The 23,791-nt window shown below is 38.3% G+C and overlaps 2 protein-coding genes across 7 annotated transcripts in view; one reads left to right on the top strand and one right to left on the bottom strand.

The window, feature by feature from the left end:
* The window catches only part of LOC109855037, an 86,432-nt gene extending 71,018 nt beyond the window's left edge, over nt 1-15,414 (top strand). For all 3 annotated transcript variants that reach the window (XM_020428820.1, XM_020428819.1, XM_020428817.1), the window contains 2 exons: nt 829-1,137; nt 13,367-15,414. In XM_020428820.1, the coding sequence (XP_020284409.1) occupies nt 829-1,137; nt 13,367-13,831 (774 nt within the window). In that variant the 3' untranslated portion in view covers nt 13,832-15,414. The remainder of the gene's footprint in view (nt 1-828; nt 1,138-13,366) is intronic.
* Nucleotides 15,415-16,781: 1,367 nt separating this feature from the next.
* LOC109855024 (uncharacterized protein DDB_G0290301-like) lies at nt 16,782-23,465 on the bottom strand. 4 transcript variants are annotated; one of them, XM_020428791.1, is made up of 3 exons: nt 23,380-23,465; nt 20,786-20,843; nt 16,782-20,210 (listed from the first exon to the last, which is right to left on the bottom strand). In XM_020428791.1, the coding sequence occupies exon 3, from the start codon at nt 20,145-20,147 to the stop codon at nt 18,960-18,962; it is 1,188 nt and encodes a 395-aa protein (XP_020284380.1). In that variant the 5' UTR covers nt 20,148-20,210; nt 20,786-20,843; nt 23,380-23,465; the 3' UTR covers nt 16,782-18,959. The 4 variants fall into 4 exon arrangements, with proteins under 4 accessions (XP_020284380.1, XP_020284379.1, XP_020284377.1 ...); XM_020428790.1 differs by lacking the exon at nt 23,380-23,465 and adding an exon at nt 22,387-22,476; XM_020428788.1 differs by lacking the exon at nt 23,380-23,465 and adding an exon at nt 21,540-22,336.
* Nucleotides 23,466-23,791: the final 326 nt, after the last annotated feature.

Below are 23,791 nucleotides of genomic sequence, written 5' to 3'. Positions count from 1 at the left end.
TAAGTAGTTCCAGCGTTGACCGCTCGATAGCGCCGCTTACCCGCGCTAGAAAAAATCAGTCCGGGAACTTTCCGGACAAACTGTGTATATATATCAGAACTGAATTGGAAAACCCGCCTCGGCATATCGAAATGCGTTAATTGTTCTCCATTGAGTGCGTTTTAATTGAAAGGCCAAAGTCGACTGCAAATTCCCGATCGAAAAATAGAACGAGCAAATCGAAACTGCCTGCGATTGTTCAGTAGTTTCTCCAAAGCGGCGTGACAGCCACTCGACTGCTCTCGCGCATATTAATACATTCGGTTTTTTTTTATTTTTTTTTATTTTTATGCGCGAGCGAAAGAAAATATTATTTTTCTGATATTACGTTCTTTCAATTTGACGTGTAATAACGTAACGTTGATAAATATTATTAATTGAACAATTTTGAAAAACTATTTCTTTTATTGTATTTTATAAGAATACGCGCATTCAATTTTAATTTCGCTTATTTTAATTTCACTTTTCTTCTTCATGCTGCAAAATCACAGCTCGGAAGTAGAATCGCTCGTTTATTAAAAATTATAATAATATAAAAAATTATAATAACTTTGCGAAATTTTATCTTTACTTTTTGAATTGTGAAAAATTAAAAAAAAAATTGAATTATATTAACGACGATAATAAGAAATCAAAAAAAGAAAACATCATCGGGGTGATTTATGTCGGAGTAAAGTAATATTTCAAATTCTATATGTACTTTTTGAATTATATACTTCGTACATCGGTGTGTCTCACGAACAGACTCTACGTGACATTTTGTGCTTTATTATCGCGCAACACGCGCAGGCATTTCATCTGGACGAGAATCTGGGCGACGACTACGAGGAGGAATCCAGCAGCGCCGGCTACCACACGGACGAGAGCTGCAGCCCGACCCCCGAGCCGGTGGTAACTGGCAGCAACTGCGAGGCTCTCAGCTTGGAGGAGAATTGTGCGGATTTAACGTCGGCAGATGTGACAGTAGAGCGACTCGCCGAGAGATACGGTCTTCTCTACGCTCAGGCCAATCTGCACACCCTGGATGCCTTGGACGCGTTAGAGCCACTCAAGGACGCGCCCGACTTAAAAGCGAAGATCCTCTACTCGGTCGTAGTGGTGAGTGCCCGCTTTAAGTCATACAATCGCAATTATGCGACGCTAGAGAAGCGTCGCCACCGTCTCGTTTAACTGCGGTGTACACTACTTGGCAGAGAAATATCTCCAATAGATCGTATACTTGAAATTTCCATGTTTCTTTAATATATATATTACAATTTCAATACTAAAAGATAACATGAAATATTAAAAAAAAAAAATAGTTCGCGAGTACTGAGCTACTAAATTTATAGAACTATAAATAATAATAAATACATTAAAAAGAAAGTTAAACTACTACTTATACTAGAAAATCTTTTTTTTCCTCATCGATTAGTTTAGTCGCGCGACGAACTGCGTGCTTCTCTCGGTCTGGCCGACGCAACGCATAAAAGGAGCAACGGAGCGATCGCGAATTATTATACGAACAGCACTCGATCATCCGCAGATACGCGTCCCAGTTAGCCACGTTACAGGCGCAAAATTGTCGCTCGGATGCCTTTCGTCGCACAATGCATTCCGCTTCGCGCGTGGATTATTTATAGATTTTTAAATACGATTTCCGAAAAAAAAAACATAAACTTTGATAAACACATTGTTGATATCAGTACGCTCTCTTTTTTATTCTGATATATAATTTAAGTTTTTTTTTTTTTTTTATTCTTATATTGTTTAATTAATTCTAGAAGATAATACGCGCTATGTCAAAATTGTTTTGAAAGCAGTTCTCATAAGATATTTCTCGCGTAATAATTGATCATATCACATGATCCATTTTTTTTTTAATCTCAATTCACACAAAAATATCGCGACAGGCAAAGCGGACAACGAAACCGTCGCGATTTTCTTTCCAAAAGACACGAAACATTATTCCATATCATATTTTACATATTAAAATTAAATAACGCCAATGTACGATTTTCAAATATATATATATCCGATGGAACGTTTCCTCGTATTGTCATACCATGCGTAATATTATCTTCGCTATACCATTAATAATTTCTACCGTTTATGAAGCTCGTAATTGTTCAACGTAGCGCACGGCGGATGAATAATTATCGACACATTCCAGATCTATTTTGGTTTTATTTGTTTTAAATCAAACAAAAATGCCGGTTTTATTTTTATTACGGTTGACAAATTCGAGAAACAATAGCGAAATAAAATTCGCAAGACACGGATCGATCGAATGCGCGAACGATTAATCCCCGATTGTCCACACGGCTAATTCACGGTTTGCGGGAATATATAATATCATTAAGAGAGGGATAGACAGAGAGAGGAGAGAGGGAACGGTAGGTCATATCAAAGGTGTCAGGACACGCGATATTGGATTACACTCCCCAGTTGGATTACACACCAATCTCCTAGTGAAATCCGGCACGTTGTCAGGAGGGAGAGAAGAGATTAGAGCATTTAACATATATAATTTTGGAAAATCATTTGAAGCGTATATATATATGGCATATAATTAATTTTCTCCGAATAGTTACAATCTGTCGCGCGCTCGCTGTTTAAAGAATTTTCGTTAGTAATTTTCAAAATTTTGAAAACCCCTGTTACACAGGCGAATGTTATCCATACGCGACAAATCCAATGTAAATAATTGTATTCATTTTGATAATTGCAACTTCTGTACCAAACATTGCGCGGCGGATAACATTTTTCGGATCTTCTCGCTGTGCGCGAAATACGACCGAGCGTGCTCACACAAAATTCAAATTCGTGTTTATATTCGTCGCTCCGAATATAAACACGTTTCTAAAAATAATATCGCATTAGTTTCGCATGTCAGCAAGAATGAACCAAACGTACTACTGTCACAGTAAACTCGGCGAGCTCATTTTCGCGTGACATTGCATCACGACATTGAATGAATACCGCACGAATCGCTATGGAAACTGTGTGTCGTGCTGTCGTGACATTGAAAAGTTAGAAATGATATTAGAAATCATCAACCGTCGTCGTGAAATTGTTCTACAACTCTTATGTGATTTATTTTTCTATAACAAAATAAACACACTTTCTATAAAAAATAAAAACGCTAAGTAAAAATATACAATCTGAAAAATATTGTATAATTTTTTTCATTGAGTCGTTGCCAATTAGTCGAACTGAGGAGAGTGCAGTATTATTGTCGAGTTTTTCCAATTTTTAAAATCATTTTTCTCAAGGAAAAATGTAAGAGAAATCAGGTAAGAATTTTATTTCGCATTCTCAAGACTAGGTTTTTCTTGTAGAATTCGCTTATTACGTTTTCCGCGATTCCGCACGACGGAAGAAAAAGATTCAATTTTCGATAGAGAATGTATTTTGAGTGCAATTAAATAAACACACGCCGCAAATCTTGTAAAAACGCGACTCTGAAAAATTCGCGCTGGAAAAATCATGATTGAGAGAAAAGAAAGAGAGAGAGAGAGAAAGTCAACGAAAATCTAACGAGGAACGCGCACACATTCAAATCGCGGAAACGCGGTGTGTCGACAAATACTTAGCTTCTCCACTTGCACTCTCGCACCGATCCAAACGTGAAAGCCAAACGCGAATCCCACCGCTAAACGTGTTTACACGTCACGTGGTGTTGTATAATCACGCTTCGAAGATTACACAACAATTATGTATTTCGAGAAAGAATATCCTCTTATCGAATTATTTCGCGAAATAACTCGCAGGTAATCTCCCGACGAAACTACTCAGCGCGGAGAAAATCGTTGTCTTTTCTTGCGTCCTTCAAATTATCAGTATCAAGTATCTCAATAAACAAGTTTAACAATATTAAAGCTTCTTATTTAAGCTTGCGTTGAAGTTCGAGCGAACAATAGGATTTTCTTATCTAAACCCCTTCCAACCCTGTAATTCGGTTCGCGGAAAGCTCAGCTGGCTTATGAAACGAAAAGATAAGACGGAGTCGACATTTCGGGTTTACGAGCGGAAAAAAGTCGTCAACTAAAACTTGATAGAAAAAAAAAAAAAAAAAACACATATGCGATTGGAGCGCTACTCCGCGAGAAACGCGTGCGAGATGCATGCGGGTTTTCCGAAGAAAAAAAATAAAAGATCGCTTTTTCGAAAGCTTGAGTTTCAGATCGATGACATATGTGTGCGCAGTAGTAGTTTCAGATACGAGAATCCATATTTTCTCGGCAACACGTGAATCGTCAGATATCACGCATCAATAGATCCCTTCCGTGAATCTAACGGATCTGGGATTTTCACGTTCCGCGGACACGAAGTCCTCTTACCGCCGATTTCAAAAAGCGATATTTACAAAGTAAACTCTCCTCACCAACGTAGTTGTAGTTGAAGCGTATGTAAAGCGACTCATTTCGTCCGCGTCTCGCGCGCCCGTCGTCGTCTCCGCGTCGGGTTGATCCGGTATAATTTCGTTACTCGCGGAAAACTCGATTTTGCCAACCAACTGAGAGTCTTTGAACACAAATCCTACAAAGAGCGCAAGCATTACGATCCTTCAAAATTCAACGCGCAAACATTACATCGTGAAAACGCGAAAGTTTAATCAACGGGTTCTGAAACGCGTGTAATTAACGTTAGTTATCGACATCTTTTAATGAAGCAAATATTTCACACGCGCCGACGGAAACGCATTTATTTCGCATTTCACGTGCAGGTTGGCACTGCATAATTTCATATAATAATCTCGCGTGTGTCATGAATGTAGAAGGTAGGAGAGAGAGAAAGAGAGAGAAAAAACAACGGAATTCATTAACGGAACGTCAATCCGCATTAACGGCGAACAATCTCTTCATTAGCGAGTTGTGCGAGTGCTCTCTGAAAACGCGCTTATTTTGAGAAACTTGCCATTTATTCACATGACAAAATCCGTATATCTCTCGTTGAAACAAAAATAATCGAAAAGACATTCGCACAAGGGCGCTACTTTGCTCTTTCTGTGATTGTTAAAAACGCGAAAAGAAGTCGCAGAGAAAACACGCCAGCGAGAGAAAAGAAAAAACGCCGAAGGAAAAAAAAACAAAAAACAATCGAGAGAAAGAGAGCGCGCGGGAGAAAGAACTTTTTATGCGCGAGAGTTAATCATGAATTTCGAGTGGCGTATCGACGGCTTTCGTGATAATATAAGCGTGCTGTAAGATTATTTTTACTATGACACCACGCACCTGTCTCCCGGCCGATCGATGGACCATTAACGTCAAAGCCAGCAAAGGGGAAGAGAGTGCGAGAGGGGGGATCAGGTGGTGTGCGAAGGGGAGGAGGAAAAAGAGAAAGAGACGGAGACAGAAAGAGAGAGAGAGAGAGAGCACACTTTTGCGATGGAATATACTCGGCAAGTGACAGCGAGAGAGACGCTAGTCTCGTGCAGCCTGAGGCTATTAGGTACTTTGCATACATACACGGATACACACACAATGCCTTTCACATCGATATCTGGGAAATCGATGAACTAAAATAAATATCTACGAAGAAAGCAACACATACACAGAGAGAGAGAGAGAGAGACGCAGATAAACTGTCTCTCTCTCGCGCGCACATGTTCGCCACTTTGCAGAATGGACTGGCTGTCACTTGGTCGATAACCCGGTCGAGACAATTCGCAAAATACCTCGCGGAGTTGGAATTTTTCTCATACTTGGAATTTTTCTCATACTTTTTGATATTCCGTGAACGTTGAAATCGACACCCTTCGACGCCACCGGTTGTCGGAAGTTGCTCGAAATAACGATTAAAACAAAACTGTTTGAACACATACACAGCGTTTCGTTTAGCAACGCCAAATTCTGTTTGTGTTGCAACAACTTCGATGTTTCTCGTTCGACGCGCGGGAATGCGTGCGTCGCGTTTGAACGCCAGATAATGACTTGGTGAAGAAAAATATATTCGTTTCAAGAATTGTAAAAGAGTAAATAACAAATATCGTCAGGGATAATACGTTGGACCAAAATTGGAAAAATAAAGATGATTACTAGAATCTGAAGGAAACATTTGTTTTGAAATTTTAATCGCAACGCGTGTACTATTTCGAACATCGTCGTGGAACAGACTATCGTTTTCTATTTTATGCGCAAGAGAGAGAGAGAGAGAGGTCAATTTCTACATATAAAATTACTTTCATCTTCTTTGAAATCTAAGAAGATTGGAAACGAAATGGAAAAATTTCGACCTCCGGATTCTCTTCTTCGGAGAACCGGTAAGTTAAACGCCAAGATCGAGCTGCAGCTGCTGCTGCTGCGCGTCGCGTCGAACGAGCAGCTAATTTTACAGCGGGCAGATAACGGATTTCACGATCGACAATGCGATTTATATCTCGGTCTCGAAATAACTTGATGTATGCGCAGTTATCTCTCACGCGAACATCATCGGAGACGACGGGTTTAAGGCGCGAGAAACGGGAGTGAAATATCGACGGGCGCCCCAATCGATATTTTAAAGACTCTTCCTCTCTTCTAAATCCAGTAAAACGTTCTTATACGGAACAGAATTTGTCGTTTGCGATTGTGTCAAATGAAGTTCAAAAAGCAAACGCTTTCTTAAATAATGTAGGCGAGAGATCTAATTCGCCATTCAGCCGTTGCTCGTCTCGTTTCGCGCGCGCGAACTCGTCAGCGATAAAATAAACATGACGAAGCCGCTTCCTCCGGTGCTATTTGTCTCGCGCATTTTTATTTTATAAAGCTCTTTCTCTGAGCAACACAAGAAATATTCGTAGATAAAGCACTCACGGATTAAATGATAAATGAGCGTCAGTGTGATGACGCTGTTATTGTTTTAAAACATTCATTGATTTCAATTTGCTATTATATGTGTAAAACAAACGTTATGAAATATCGAGACAATGATAATTAAGGAATTAACTAGATAGACAAATTCTACAAAAGCGCGCGGTCATTATTTTTTCTTTTTTCTATACAAATGAAGCTAACAGAGTTAAATTGTTTAAGCATGGAAAAATATTGTATATTCTTTCCTCTCTGGATTCTGTTTTTTCAATCTACAATATAATAACACGGTGAAAACGGAGAATCTTCCGCTGAGAATTTATAATTTCCAACTAAATGAGATGAGACTCAAACAATTGTATATGAAGATTACAGAAGAAGAAACTTGATAGGTCAATTTTTTGTTCGATTGTCTGTTTTTGATGTTATTTGGTAGTTAAAATGGAATATTTTAATTAAGCGCGAGAAAAGGAAATTCTTGATAGATTCCGAGATATAAATAATTTTATAAAAAACGTGTAACATATAGAAATACATATAGGGGAAAGTGGGGGAATTTTGTGCGCACTTAAGCACAAATCGTTGTAACTTTGCTATTATTAGACTTGAAACATTGTGATTTATTTTCAACACAGCTTAACCCCTTAACCTACAATGACGGGCAGAGCCCGCGTACGGTGATCGGGCCAGAAGTGAATATTACGTGGAATATTTGATATGCAATTACAGCCTGATGCAATAATTGTTTATTACAAAATGTTTATTTATACAAAAATCCAAAATACAAAATTAGTGCGAATGACCCGAACGCTGCGCGAGCTTGTATACGATTTCGGCCCAACATCTTCGAATCTAAATCGTAGGTTAAGGGGTTAATACTGTCTACTATCATTGTATATAGGTAAATTTGATGAAAGTTTAAACACACTTTAATGCCATTGAAAACAGTTGAACAGTTTTTCACAATTTCCCAATACAGGATTATTGTGCGCAGTTGTTAAAAGTTGAAAATAAATGAAAAATCTAAAAAGAAAAGCCGTACATTAAGAACCAAACACACTTTTAATGATACAAAACAGAATTATAATAATAAAATTGATTGAAGAAACGATAAGAAAATATCATGAAATTTGTATGTTGGCCTGTAAGAGGCATGTTATTAAAAGGGACAGATATTTCAAACAATACATTGTGACGGGCACCTCGCTTTGAGATCTTTTAGCGAAGGTGCTGCACACCTTCGGCACGTTCTTTTTGTCAGAAATTTCAAGTTTTACTTACCGAATCAGTTAGTTGGGCGCCAGGCGTGAATTCACACGCCAAATTTAATAATCTCGACGCTAATTAAGAGAGCTAATCCAATAATTTCGACGTGACGATAACGTGCATCGGCAGCTCAGTTTCATAAATACCAACGGAGAGGCGTGGGCTCAGGAGGTTTTTAAATAAAGGCAGAGAAACTTGCTCGTTGATTGATAATTAGAATAGAATTTAATATTAACAACTTGCAACGAGTCTGGCCGGTCGCTGGCCAGAAATGATATCGGCAGTACAAACGAAAAAAAAGGAAACATACAGAAAAAGAGCGCGGTAAAAATGCTACATGAGTAACGCGACTATAACCGGTAGCCAAGTTATACGATGTAGTCCTTTCTTATTATAATATCTCGCGACCGTGTGTCCGTGTTCTAAGATGTTATCGCGCGAGGATGACCGCGAGATGTAATTCAGACGCAGAAATGCGCTGTCGCACGTAAGGCCTTAGATAAGGCGTACAATAGAGACGCGAAACTTATTCGACGCGAGTAAGACAAAGAACGTGACAACACACTGTCGCGGTCCGACGGTCACAGATTTTCGGCAATATTAATAATTTTTTAAAAACGATGTTCGGAAAAATACAAAGACATGATATTCAATATTTCAGAATCACACGCGCTAAGAGACTATAACGAACAGACGAGATTGGCGCAAACAACAACAAAAAAATGAAAACAAGACATACACGAATGACGGGCAAAAATAAGCCCGGATTGTTGCGACCGCGACTGATCGGGACGAGATCAGCGGCAAATAGAGACAATTATTCTTATCATTGACCAACGCAAACCGCAATACACTACATTTTCGGCAACATATCGCGCGATATCGAACTCGCGGAGTAGCCCGTCGAGATTCGATTCACGAACAATAGGAGAGACTGGGGTTGATTGTGACACGGGTAAAAAGTTACAACCTTTGATTAGTGATGAAAATTAAGTGCTACATTAAAGCTAAAAAGAGACAAACGCGACAATTGTCACGCGTCACACGCGTCAGTAACGTCATCGTTGTTGTAATTATTTTTCATCGCTAATTTAACACGTTCACGCCGGGGCGAAAATCTACGTTTTTTCGCGTGAGGCGGGACTGTCTTATCTCCTTACGCTTCGTGGGGCGGGGCAACACTGTTGCGAGTTCGAACGCGCTTAATGCGAGATCATAGATATAAATAAATAATTGTTATCAATTTAAAATATTGAATGTTAATGTTTATAATACTCAATTTTTATATATAATGTTGAGAAAAAATAAAATCAACTTATTTTTTTAACGACTAATTTTCTGAAAACAAGTGACCCACCGGTGGGTCACGCCGCCCCACGGAACAGTCAGGTGTGACCCACCGGTGGGTCACGCCGGCGTGAACGTGTTAAGGTTGTAACTTTTTACCCGTGTCACAACCAGCCCCAGTTTCCCCTATAAGTCGCGAGAGATGCGGAAGAAAACCTACCGCACTTACGCTTGCCGGCGACTCTCCACAAATCGGTAACCATTCTGCTCTCCCTTTTGAGATCGTCTTAGCAGGTCCTTCTCGGATGTTGTTCGGCACACAGTCTTACACTCCGGCATCACGACATACGTGAGAAACGATGAACTCGCGGGGTTGACGGTACGCGCAACAATGAAGATTCGTATCCTTCGGCAATTGCTCTACAGAGCTGTTCTTCCTGCTACGTAACTGAGCCAATCGTATTCTTTCTTTCGTGGTGCTGCGATTGACGGCGGCCACGTGTTCCTCGGCGTAATAGCGACTCGGCCGTATCAGGCTCGTTTCCATCTTGATCATTCAATGAGATGAGCTTGTTGAGGCTCATCTCTCAGCATCATCGAGCCTGTCACTCCGTTGGAAGCTTCGATTACGATTTTCTAGAGATCGGAGTGCGCTTCTCCTACTTTTGGAGTCCGACGTCAAAATTTCTGCCGAATATCCTAGGCCGGTAACGCCTCACGCGCCCTGGACCTCGCGTTATCTCTATCTTCTCTCTTTCTCGCTCTTCTCTACCCGCCGGTCACGTACAGTGTGTTGCTCTCTTCACGCTGAAAATAAACTTACAAAATAGCCGCCGAGCGGCATATCGCAATACGCAAAAATATCGCAAACCCAAAGTAAGCGCATTCGCCTGCGTTACCCAATCTAATGAGCTGCTCTCCCTCAAATAGTGGGGAAACGCGAGCTCACCGCCTCCCGTGCCGGCCGGAAATGCATCCTTGTGACGGACACAAAAAGTGTCGCGTCACAACATGCACGACATTGTAGAAAATCCATTTTCAGTCCACATTTAATTGGTTGCTAAAGTGGTTACACAAATAGTCTTCCGGAGTCTTTTCCAGCGCAGTCTTTTGTGATTGTGTACTATTGTCCGACTCGAGGTTAATGAATAAACTTCACTAAAATACAAGATATTTATTGACTAAAGTAATTATGAAATACAGTTTTATTTGCAAGAAAGAGTGCTGTTTAAGATTATATGTGTATGTGGAACTAAATAAATAAAAATTAGAGACTTACTGTCTTTTCTTCAGATCACAGGAAATAACAAAAAAGCACTATTAACAAACATTTATTTTCTCTACTGGCACACAAAGGATTTGACGCGGTCGGGGTAGTGTGACATAGTTACAAGAACCAACTGCTTAAGTGCGGTACTACACGGAAAAAAAAGTTTTGCTATTATATAGTCAGCAAAAAAAATGGTTGATCCTACGAAATTTTTTGTTTCATCAACAAAATATTTTGTTGGCAAAACAAAAATTTTACTAAACTTAACAAATGTTTTTTTGCTGGCCGTATAGTAACTAATTTCTTGCTATTTTAGCAAATCTTTTTTTTCCGTGTAAGAAAAAGAATTATGGCTGATTATTTAAATAATCCAGAGCGTATACGACCGCCCGTCGCGCACAATTTCCCCACTTTCCCCTAAGTTTCGAACTTTTAAAATCGCTCTATTCTAAAATTACGAAAATGTGACTTATCAAGTTCTTACCCTGTGGTCTTCATATAGTAACGTCACAGATTGTGTATTGGATTCGCGAAGTCGTTCTTTCTTACGCATTTTTGCGGAAGAACATCGACTGCAGGCAAAATATATATATAAGGCTAGTCCGAGTCAATTTTCTAGCCAATCGCGAACGATCGAGCACACGGAGCATGTAACGGCGATTTATCGTTCCGCGAGTAATACGTTGCATATGGCGGGAAGACGGACGTTTCACACACGAACACGCGAGAAAAACGCGATAAAATAACCATCGCCAGCGGAGATGATAGTTTTTTTCTTTTGTTTTTCGCTCGCGTGTTCTTAACACACACCCACGTCCTGTGTCCCAGAAATACGCGGATTTCTGCGGATGCGAGAAGAAAACTCGCACGAGATAAAAATGATAGTGTTGTGCGCGTTATTTTCAGTATCAAGGTAGTGTTTCGCGTCGCCGCATACATAAATAATAGTGTCAGCGGCCGATTACGATTGAATTGAATAGAGGCAGGCGCGATGCAACCCACGCGCTGCACTCAGCGTGGCAGTCACGCGCAGGACAAATCATCTAACTCCGAGTTCTAACTTAATTCCGGATAGAGAGAAAGAGAGATTAAACGTGTTACGTGTACCGGCAATTCCGTAACTTTCAACATTCTTGATACTGATATAAGTCGAGTTAGTTTGGATCTTTCTTATACGAGTTGATTAGCGGTTCGTTAGCGGCTCTTCCGTGAGAATCGATATAATTGATATAATCTTTCATTTTTTTTTTAAATATTTTAACACATCTGATCTTTTTCCGTTGCAAAATATTTGGCGAAATAAATTGATTGACAATTGAGTTTTTTTGAGAATAATTCATGATTTAGTTAAAAATATTACTGCACGACTTAATAATTGCAAAAAAATGTCATCATCAAAGTAGATAAATGTTTTAGTTTCATTATTTTGTTTTAGATGTTTTTTACTTGCATTTTTCGCATAAAACTCAATTTAAAAAAATATCGATGATTTTTTAAATGAAAAAACAATATTACCTCGCATTGTGTTCCTAGTAACACAGTGACTCGTTTAGCTCGGGTCGTTCTTTCTCACTCATTACGCATAAAATGAACAATTGTTGTTGTGACGAACGAGCGAAAAATGAACGCGACTTGCAGCAAACGCGAACTTTTGCACCTATAACGGTTTGCAGAGTGAACAGTTACAGTCGCGTTCCACGAGAGGAACCGTTGTTAAAAGCGGTAATTTATTAACAATGCCCGTAAATTAGCATTATAAACCTGACGACGAAGATTCTTTCACGCGACGCTACGCGATCCGTGAAATTCCGTCGTGATAATCGAAACAACACGGCTGAGTAGCTTTGCGATGTCGACTAATTAAAGCGATCGGCGTTTCTTTGATGACTTCAATAAGTATCGCTGATTTTTTATAGATTGCGATCGTTTCATCTTTTCTGACAAGTACAATCGCGGCGAAGAACACGTAGTCTGATGGGAAAACCTTTTTTATGTTGGAGAACATTGCTATGATGTTATGTTCCACGTACACGATTGAATGTTTCGATCGTACATACATTCGGCAGCTTGCACATAACATTTTTCCCTCTCCCTCCTCTTTTTCTCTCTCTCTCTTTCAATTTTCGAGCGAATGCACGTAGCGAATTTCCACGATAACGAATGTTAGCGGGAAATGTGTTTCGTAATCGAAACTGTGTCCAAAATTTTCGATATAAAACAATCGAAAATAGAAATAATTGTGTTGTGTTGCGTATAAAAAATTTTTTCAAAAATTAATATTTAGCGCAATGCGCGCGATCGTATTTAATCAAACGCGATATCGTTATAAACCTGTCGTACAAAACCTCCGCTCGATCATTTGCAGCAAAACGATCCGCATAGAGAAAGAAAAATAAATCACGCGACGAGGTCAATCATGAATCAGCGGACGCGTTTCTGAAACCTGTTCTTTCTAATCTCTGCCTAACATCCGTTTCGTGATAATCGGTAGCGCACCGCATGCCTCTGCCACGCGTTTCTTGTTCTCTTCCGTTCGTCTTGAACGTCATGCTGAACGTTTGCGGAAGGTGAACGCACGATGGCATTTCACCGCGGCGGTTGTGCGCAATTGACAAACCGCGTAAGTACGTCTGTTTGACGGGCGTTGCATGAATGCTACAAAGTATGAAGGGTCATTGCACTCACCAGTCGCAGCCTCCGCTAACCGCACCGTGTGTCTCGTTTCCCGCAGCTCTCCTGGCGTTTGGCCGGCATGGTGCAGACATCGAGGCGCCTTGAGGCCCTCAAGATCCTGAACGGCGCGGCCGCGGTGTCGCAGACGGCGACGCCGGAGCTTGAGGAATGTATCAAACGACAGCTGGCGATTTCTGGCGCGCAGACCGGTTCCCGCGAGGTCGCCGAGCAGGTGGTCAACCAGCTGGAGAGGACACTGTACGACTTTCCGTGTCTACGTGGCTGCCCCGAGGTCAAGAGTTACGCCACCGCGTGCTCCACTTTAGCCTGGGCGTGTCTCGCGCGATCCACGCCGCTGGTGCTCGATGTTGCACAGAGTCTCGAGTTCCGCCGGGAGATCCATGTGAGGCATCACGCGTCACCGAATCCGCACGGGACCAGAATCCAATCGGTCCTGTGGCCAGGACTTCGGGAGGGCTGTCAAGGACCCTGCCTTCACAGAGCCGTCGTGCTGACCTGCTAAAGCACGCGGTTTTTCTGTAAGAAAATTTCAGAGGGACTGTTTTATTTAATTTTTATTCGGTTGTTTTAATTTGAGGTTGAAACTTCAATTTTACGGTTTTTTTTTCATTAAAAAAAAATCTTTTACACGAATGTGTAAGAATATTTAAAAAAGACCCCCGAGAATTAATAGGAAAAACAAAGTACAGTACAATAATTTTTTTATAAGCTCAATTAATATAAAAATAGTTTAAAAAATATAAAATATAAAATAATTTAAAGAATAATTACCACAGTACGAATATAATTTTTGTTTCGGAAGATATCTTACTTCGCTGGATTATCTCGGGCGGAATCTCGCAAAATCATGAAAATAATTTAAATTTTGCGCAACAAAAAAAAAATAAATGGACGGAGTGCGAATTGGATGCGAAATGGTTGACAGAGAAAATCTCGTATGCACGAGATGCACCGCAACGAGATGCTCCAATTTCGTTCGTGCTAACGATATGCGTTCTACGCCGTTGACACTCGATACCACAAACCGGACAACTTTAAATTTTCAGAAACGTATCTGATGCTCGTGGCTTTGCAGAATCGAGAATTCTAGGGTAGTATGACACAGTGCGTTTGTGCAATCCCTACATATTCCTCTGCATTCTTGTTTATGCGGGTGTTATCTGACGTTCGCGGAAAAAAAAATCGATATGAGCGAATGACGGCTGACATATAAAGAGCGATGAATGTCGAAAACTCACGTGGCGCCGAGAACAATACCTACACTAAGAGTAAATGATAGCCGGAACAATCAAATGTAAAAAATGTGTATGCACATATTTAAAAAGTATTATTGTTATAAAAAAGAGAGAAAAAGAGAAAATTGTGATGAAAAAAGTTTTTTCTCATATTTTTACAGGAAAAAATTCTGGTCTTTTGAGTTACGTGAGTTTTGACGCGAGTGTTCCATTTAAATTACGTAATTTATCGATTTCGAGCTTCTTAAAAAAAAAGACATTTAATCTGATTATAAACTACTTATCAAGAAGCACGATAGTGCCTCGCGCCAAGTTCACGCGCAACAAAGTGGCGCACGAACTGCGCGAGGTAGGATTCTCTCGAAGCCTATAAAATTAGCACTTATAGTTGTACAGTCTATAATATATAAGTTAGAATTAAACACTACAGATTGTAAGATATAGAATTACAATAGAAACAAATTATACCGGAAACAAATAATAATAATAATAATAATAAGATGAGAGCGGGTGGGGCTATTAAAGTCCCTTTGTGTGACCCTAGATTTATAAGATCTTCTGTGACTCCCGGCTATAGTTGCCTATCGGCCTATCTGCTTTTCGGTCCGGCATTTTCTGGCAGGCTACACAAGTGGCCGATCTTGAGATATTTTTCAGGTCCTCGGGCTCTGCAAACATGCGGCCCAGGGATCTGAACCTTTTAAGCACTACCAGAAACAAATAGAAACAATTAAATCGTTTACGCAAACATTAATGCTCGAAAATATACACAGATTAACATTTCGTTATTTTTTTTATATAAACTAAGAGATTAGGCATATAAGTTTTGTTTTAAATTACTAACAATTGACATAATATATAATCGCGTTATTTCATTAATTAATAAGTTTTTTTTATTTTGCGATTATATTATACGAAAGATTAATTTTGTATTTTTAATCATTATCATGCATTAATTCATATTTATACATATATATATGTTAAAATTATCTATATATATATATTGGTGAAATAAAAAGCATTCGTATAAAACGAATCACATATTATATCATCCTACCCTAAAATTAATTATAAGAAAACTGCGCTAATTAAGGGAGATTAACATCAAGACATAAATTTAAATCAGACGCAATTATCAAAGCACAGCAAACGCGTCAGAGAGCAAATAAGTCTTATTACCGAATACATAGCGTAATTGGGATAAGAATTATTCTCTGAGAGAACTTCTAATATATAACAGGCGTTAAGCTTGATAAACACTTTCCACGTTTTACCATTTATAGCAATATGTAAATAAATGTCTTTCTTTTTATTTGTATCTGTATATTATTATTAGCGTGTCAGAAATTAATATCTTTAATCAAGCAAATACATATCTTTTATATAAAATTTTCTATTCAAATGTCGATAATTTTTTTAACAGAACAATGTTTTGACGTGTCGAGATTTTTACACAAATTAGAAATGTTATGAGATCGGACAAATGTCAACATATATAAAATACAACAGCATTTAAACCAGAGTCAGATGAATTAGTCCCGTCCGACTAAATCTGCTAACTACGAAACATGATTAATTCACGACAGTTTGTCCTTTGAGTTAGTAGTATCAACTTAACTAGGCCATCCGTCCGACCTGAGATACGTGTCTATCTCTCTCTCTCTCTGCTGTTGTTGATTTAATGCCACATTTCTGGAATGCGATCAAAGCAACGAGTAGAGGAGAGATATGAGATTACGGCTCTATTCGCTTAAAATCTCTCGGGAATTCACGAGTCGACTTTTGCATCCAGGCCGAAGTCAATTGTATTTTCATGCGCGGACGCGCACTTTTGTTGTATCCTTTCTCTCTTTAGTATCATCCGCGAAAGTTTCTTTTTGATCTCAACTTTTATATGTAAACCGCTTTGTAGTGAAAGTGTACGCTCCGCGTTGCATCTATAAGAGATATATATATATAGAAGAGAGACACGTTTTATTCTACGTCAATAATTTACATTTGCAGACTTAGCGGACGGACGCGCAAACAAAATTAACAATTTTAGACACAAATTTGCACAATAAAGTTTAGGTTACATAAATTTTTTACGCATATTTTGTTTAGGTTTAGAATCTTTTACATAAAGAACTTTTTTTTCTCTCTCTCTCTCTCTTTACAAAATTTTTACATTGATAGGAAGGAATTTTACATTGGAGAATGTGTGGATATGCAAGTCTGGTAAAATAATCGATAAGCTTTCATTTTTGACAAATTTATTATATAAATCTCAGGTTTCTATGTACACTCTTGGATATACTTCCAAAAACTTCTACTAATCGAACAAGTATAAAAGTTATGTCCTAGTAATTATTCGTTTAGTTCTTGAATAGTTATTAATTTTAATGCGAAGGGTTGTCATGGCGAGCAAACCGTCATCGCGGCAAGCAAACGCCGGCTTTCCCCGCGAGACATTAAATGTACACACCAGCAATTAATAACCACTCACCCTACAGACCTAAACGAATAGATCGACTGACATTGGAAAATTACTTTGGTCGATTTGTCTTAATCGTTTCTAATTCTCGACGGAAGATATATCTAACTTGATACATATGGTACGCATATTTCAACAAAGATCTGATATAAAGGCAATGTTGTAATAAACCCCCCTTCTTCTAACAAATGACACGAAGATGTACACTACATGTACACCTCTATGGCAGATAAAATGAAAATCCGCGAATCTTGAATGTACAAATTGTTCGAGAGATAAAAAAATTTGCATACGAAGTGTGTGAGATCCTTTTAGATACCGTACATGTTTTCACGTCATTTCGAGAGTTTGGCTCTTAATTAAAAAAAAAGATACACTGTACATCAATACAGTCTCGTATCCGCATCTTACATATTTGTAACACAGTTTTGTATAACATTTATTTGGACATTTATTCGCTTTGATAAAAATGAGTATTCTTGTTTCGGATAAAGTTGCGAAGATCATCCTGTCTTCTTAAAAATACAAAATCCCCCATTTACGTTGATTAAGAAAGAGATTACAATATTACGCGCGCGTGTAACATTTCATGTAACTTTTGTGTAACTTGTAACATCGCAATAGCAATCAATGACAATCATAAATCTTACGAGCTACTTTAATTTTTAATAATACCCAACAAGAATATTATTTTATTCGAGCGAAACACAGATTTGTAAAAAGCCACTGGCTGATTTGGTTGTAAATTTGAGAGCGCAACATTGCAAACTTGTTTCACCATCAACAATATTATCTCTCAAACTATAGAAAAATAATTTATTCAATATTTATTCAATTCATATTAAATTTTTACGAATTATTTGTTCGATTCGAAATATTTTGCGCTGCGTACAACAACACAACATATATTTGTGTGAGCCCTCGAAGTGGGCTCTCGTCAATTAACACAGATTATTGAAATATAAATATTGTACTTCATTAAACAACTAAAAAATGCGGAGGGATATGTCTTTTCATAAGTAGTACATAACATATTGCATAAGTGTGTCTATTGTATATATAGGTGAAACATAAAATTTCTCCCAAAAAAATAGTATCTTAACCGTGTGTATAATCCGCAGAAGTAACATAGGCAAGAAAATATCATCAAGTAAATATTTTGTCAAATTAATATATATATATGTATATATATATATATATATATATCTCTCTCTAGAGTTGCATTCTATAAACTATTTCCAGAGGTTTAGAGTAAAACTTATTCATTTATTACTTACTGGGTTAGTTTCTACCTAAGGAATTACATCAAAGATAAATATCAAATTACGTGAGACGTAATTTACATGTACCGAAATTAAATACATCATTACATTTCTGTACATGCGGAGAAAATGCTTAATAATTATTCTATCTTTCACACAGTTTCTTCAAAGTGAACTCAAATCTCTTTTGTAAAATAGTCATGTTTCAAAAGTCTCAAAAACTTGTACTCTTTCTTTTTTGTCATTACAGTTTACATTTTTCTTCGCAAATGATAATTCGAAGTCAGTGGGCAATTCGATGAAGTATAATACGTTAGAGTTTTGAGCAATTGATGCGGTAGGAATAGTACTGAATTATTAATTTAATTATAGAGCAGATGCGAACGTATATTTTAAATGTCTTGGAAAAAGAATCTTGAAAAAGTTACACGAAAAATAACCCGCGGATCTGATCGGAAAAATTTCAGAAACATCAGAAACCAAATATTCGTTAGCTTCTAAATCGTAAAAAAAAAAAAGTTGCTCACTGTCAACAAAAGTGACATTAATGTTTCGAGAAGCGCGCTCAATCTCTTTTCTGTCATTTTATGGGAAATATAAAACTTTTCTCTTTTATATATATATATATATATGATAACAAATGATTTTATCATGGCAAATTTACATGATGACACACCACTTCTTTGTACTCTCAGTCGACTCGGCCTTTATTGTGTCGTCATCATCCCTTATACCGCTAATGTTTAATCGAGTGGATGTAAATTTGTAAGGATTTGTGGCTTTTGGTGTTGATACCTGCATTCTACTAAAGCCTTTCAAAAAACCTAGGGATGTATTTAACAAGCCGCTCTCGTTGGCTGTTTTCGGCTTTTTGCTGGATTCCCATTCCGCTGTTTCGATCTTACGTTTCCTTTCCAAGGGGCTACCGTTTGTAGGGAACGTTTTTGATAGCACGTCGCTGTTGTAATGCAAGACCTTAGATTCCGCTCCCTCATCGTGTGCTATCGACATGGTCGACGTGTTGACGAAGAGAGAGCTATTCGGTGATATCCTTCTCTCGCGCAACGTCACGTGGCGCATTCTGTTGATCGAGTGTCTTCCGGAGATGTTTCTAAGTGTTTTTCCGAACGATAAGTCCTTCGACTGTAGACTCGGCGTGTCTTCCGTATTGCTCACCTCAAAGAGCTTCGAGTTATCTTTCAGACAATCGTTGAGTCTAATTTGCACGTCTTTCAGCATTATAGACGAGTTGTAAGTAATGAATGATGCATCATCATTATTTACAGTGTCGTCCTTTTCCTTATCCTTCTGCAAGTCACTTTGAGATACAGACTCCGATGTTTCGGATACCTCGGACGTTGTCGATTCGACAATGTCCACCGAATAACTCTCTGTGTCTGTTGGAACTTCGCTTTGTATTTCTTCTTTGTCGTTTATACCGTTCTTCAGCTCTTCTTGTGCTGCAGTTCCGGTCGTTTTCTGATCATCCTGCGGTTGCTTGTTGTCAGTTGACTTATTATCTCCGTTTTCTGTGACACTTTCTGTTTCCAATGTTAATTTTATATCTTCATCTTGTTCTTCCTGTTGCGACTCTTTGGTTTCAATATTAGAATTTTCTAATGAAACTTCTTCTTTCTCTTGAGTAGCTTTGTTCTCTGCGGATATTACTTCCTGAACAATTTTCGGAGAACTTTGAAGTTCACTTGATATCTGATCAACATGTTTTTTATCCTCGAGTGCTACGGCTTTGTTACCATTTTCTTCTTTGGCACCTTCTTTTTGAATTGAAACTGATTTGATCTCCCCTTCTGACTGCATGTTTGCAGTTTTTGCTTCTGGATGTTTCATTGGTTTTTTTATTTGCTTTGCCGCTTGAACCAGGCCACTTTTGGTCGGAGTACGAGGTTTGCTCTATAACATATATTTATCGCCGCATTCGCAAGAAATGGAGCTAACAAATAGCTTACATTAAGAGATTATTATTAATGTAAAAAAGTAAAATGTTTTATATCTTAAGATGATTATAACATATGAGATTATGTACACGTAAAATTGTTCTTATATGATTCGGTAAAAGAATATGTTAATAATTTATGAAACACAATTTACAATATATAAACAAATGTAAAAAGTAATAAATTTACTATACAGAAAGGTATAAACACATTACACAAGAATTATGCACTATGCGCACACTGATTAAAAGTCAAACCTAATCTCTATTAAAGATAACACTTTATCTTAATTACAACAGAATTAGAAAGATAAACATTCTGCTATGGATAAACATTCCTCTATGTTGATAATATAACGTAATATTAAACATATAATTACATTTCCATTTATGCACAAACAATCACAGAAATATAACAATAATATATTACATAAAATATTCTTGAATATACACAATTCTTTTTCTCTAATATAAAATATGTATTTCAAAATAATAATAAAAAAATAAGAAATAACTAAATAAAAGAATATACCTTGAAAGGTTTTCCTGGTGTAATTGGGATTTTTTTCTGCGTTCCGGTCAGTTTTGATCTAAAACAAGAACAAGATATTTACAATCAATGAAGAGATAAGACGTGAACAAATGGCCTCTGAGCAAGAAATACTGGAGGTGATGAGAGGTACTAATTTGATTTAAAAGTTAAAAGAAAACCAAAGTTTCTCATGTTCGTCTAGTACAAGCAAATAAGAAAATTTTTATCCTTTTGCCATGTGTGCATTAAATATTGCTATAAATAATATCTAAGAAGAATTTTATGAAGATTCGAGAATAATTTTTATCTTGTTCATTAATTTGTTTTATTTTAAATCTCAATCACAAATGATTTTGACTCCAGTTTCCAAATGGTTAAATTACTTATGAAAGACTTTTTGTTTCAACATTTTATTCAGCATGCATACAATTGCACATGGAACTATTCGAAACAAAGGGAAATGTAACCAGATCTTGTTTATTTTTTTTTAGTACACATTATAGAAGATATCCAATATGTTTTTGTTTGATTACACTGATACTGATAAACAAGCACCGGTATTACAAATACGCCATCTGCATTATAAAGTATTAGAAACAAATAAATTGTTGCAATCAAAGAATTGTTCGTTACACAAAAAGGACCTTGAAGTCAATCAGGAAGACGCAGGAAAGGCGTGCGTATCCCGCGATTGAGAAACTCTGGCGGGACACACTTGCGGTTTTCGCCTAGTTGCTTGATTGATTCTACAAACCTGTTCGAACTCTCGGACTCGCGCTGTTCAGAAGCTCTCGACGACGCGGACGTTGTACCTCCGAACCTCCGAACGTACAAATTCCTCTCATCGCCCCCAGGGGCCGCCTTCTTTAGCGTCTTACCCATGGCCAACGATAGCGTTTTTTTTAACGGCGTGCCTATTTAGTCGCGCCCAAGTTAATCTCTCTCTCACACCCTTTTTTCGTTCTTATCCGATCTTTTTATGCAAACGCAAGACCGCGCGAGGTCCCCCACTTAGTCAAAGAAAATGTTTCTCGCTACCTTGCCGCTATCTACGCCGCTCGTTTTCTCTCCTTCTCACACTCTCTCATTCGCTCTCTCTCTCATTCGCTCGTTCTCTCTCTCTCTCACTCTTTTGCTGGCCCGCTAAAGCTCGTCGCCGCTGTTTTTCTCACCGCTCTTTCTCTCTCTCTCTCTCTCTCTCAGCTCGAATATTAATAGCCTTTCTTACTCTCGTCGCGCGGCCAATTACTCGCGTACGTCGACTTCGGCGGCGTGCACGTACGACCGGGTCGAATTTTCCGGTGTTTTCAGACACACGTATGCACTACGCAGGACGCCATGCAACCGACTGAGACGAGACAGACGCGACAGACGCACACATTCGCAAACGCGCGCGCGCGCGACGGACATTTTGAAACTCTTTAAAGTTGTTTCGTTTAACAATCTCGGGTTTCTACGCCAATATGGGAAACGTACGATGAAATTCCGACGAGATTCGCAAATTCGACGCGAAAAGCTTCGACGAGGTCGGCCGATTGATGCGTGCCGACGGAACCGTCAACGATACGAAACATTTGTAATATGAATATACATATACATACGTGTATTAGTATATGTGTAATATATGTGGCCGGCTCTACTCTCGCAAAAGCTACGTAACATGCAACGGAGATTCCGTTGGCAGATTCTACGACAACGACTGCGACCGTAATGGCGCTGCCGTCGCTTTCTCGCGCGCACGCGCAGAAGTTATGAATTGCGATCCGCAACACACACATAGAACGATTCGACGAAATCCGGTTTTCATCCTCGTAAGATCATTAACAATATGCGAAAAAATTTAATACTGAATAAATTAATTTTTTTATTACAGTAATAATAGTGATTTGCAATACCGAATAAACGTGATACGTATTTGTTATTGAAAGAAATACACATAACTGGTATAAATATTAAAAACTACGTTCAAGATAGAGCGGCGAGAGAGAGAGAGAGCCCAGTAAACAATTTGTTAACATATATAAAATAACAAAAAAGATACTACATTCCAAAAAATATTACGAAAATTTAACCCAGTAAACAATTTGTTTGCAATTTGCCGGCAAATTGTCAGCAATTTCAAGCAAAACTACTCAGCAAATTGGCATCAACTGTGTCCGCATTAGGCTTCGATTTTGTTGTCAAAGCTTGTTGACAAAAATTAACAACAAATTGCTAGTAAAAAAACGAGCAAAGCTTGATACATATTGAAACATATTTTAGTCTGAGACCAAATTTTGACGCCAAAGCAAGATCTGCGCAACACGACACAGCTTTGCTTGGTTTTTGCCAGCAAGTTGCTGTTATGTTTTGTCAACAAGCTTAAATATAATATTTTTGCTAGCAATTTTGCAAAACATTGCCAGACAAAACAAACTCTGCATCATATTTGATTTGTCTTTCCGCTAATAAAAATTTGTAACAAGCATTTGGCAAAATCTGTCTCGACAGATTTGGTTATCTGGGGGAGAGAGGGACAACATCAAATATGTACGTAATATCAATAATAGTTCAATAAATATTCACTAACCGCAGCTAATTACGAACACACGTACCTGCGAATGATGAACCGTTAATTATATTTTTCGTGTACTTCGAAACCTTCACGAAAACGATTTTTTTTTTTTCGATTCTGACATGACACGGAACACGGAAACGGATCACGTCGATGCCGAAATACGAGATATATTGGCGTATCTCCCGACGTTTGACGACGTCGCCGACCTTTGACGCGTTATCCGCTTCGCGACGAACACTTTACGAGACACTCGCGTTTAACCTTTCACGTTAAAGCAACGATCAAATCGCGAACAATGTTCAAGCAGCTTGAATCGCGACTCCGCGATTTGCCGCGACGCGTCCGTTGCAAGCCGCTATTCGGAAGTGCTTCGAGAATCGCAAGATCGATATATCTTCGATATTGCAATTCTCGAAGTATCGAATGCGGTGGTTGGCGCGTGATATGAT

This window comes from Pseudomyrmex gracilis, unplaced genomic scaffold (assembly GCF_002006095.1).
Source record: "Pseudomyrmex gracilis isolate BER0280 unplaced genomic scaffold, ASM200609v1 scaffold_79, whole genome shotgun sequence".
Taxonomy (NCBI): domain Eukaryota; kingdom Metazoa; phylum Arthropoda; class Insecta; order Hymenoptera; family Formicidae; genus Pseudomyrmex; species Pseudomyrmex gracilis.
The sequence above is the reverse complement of the archived record's forward strand: the minus strand, read 5'-3'. Positions and strand labels throughout refer to the sequence as shown.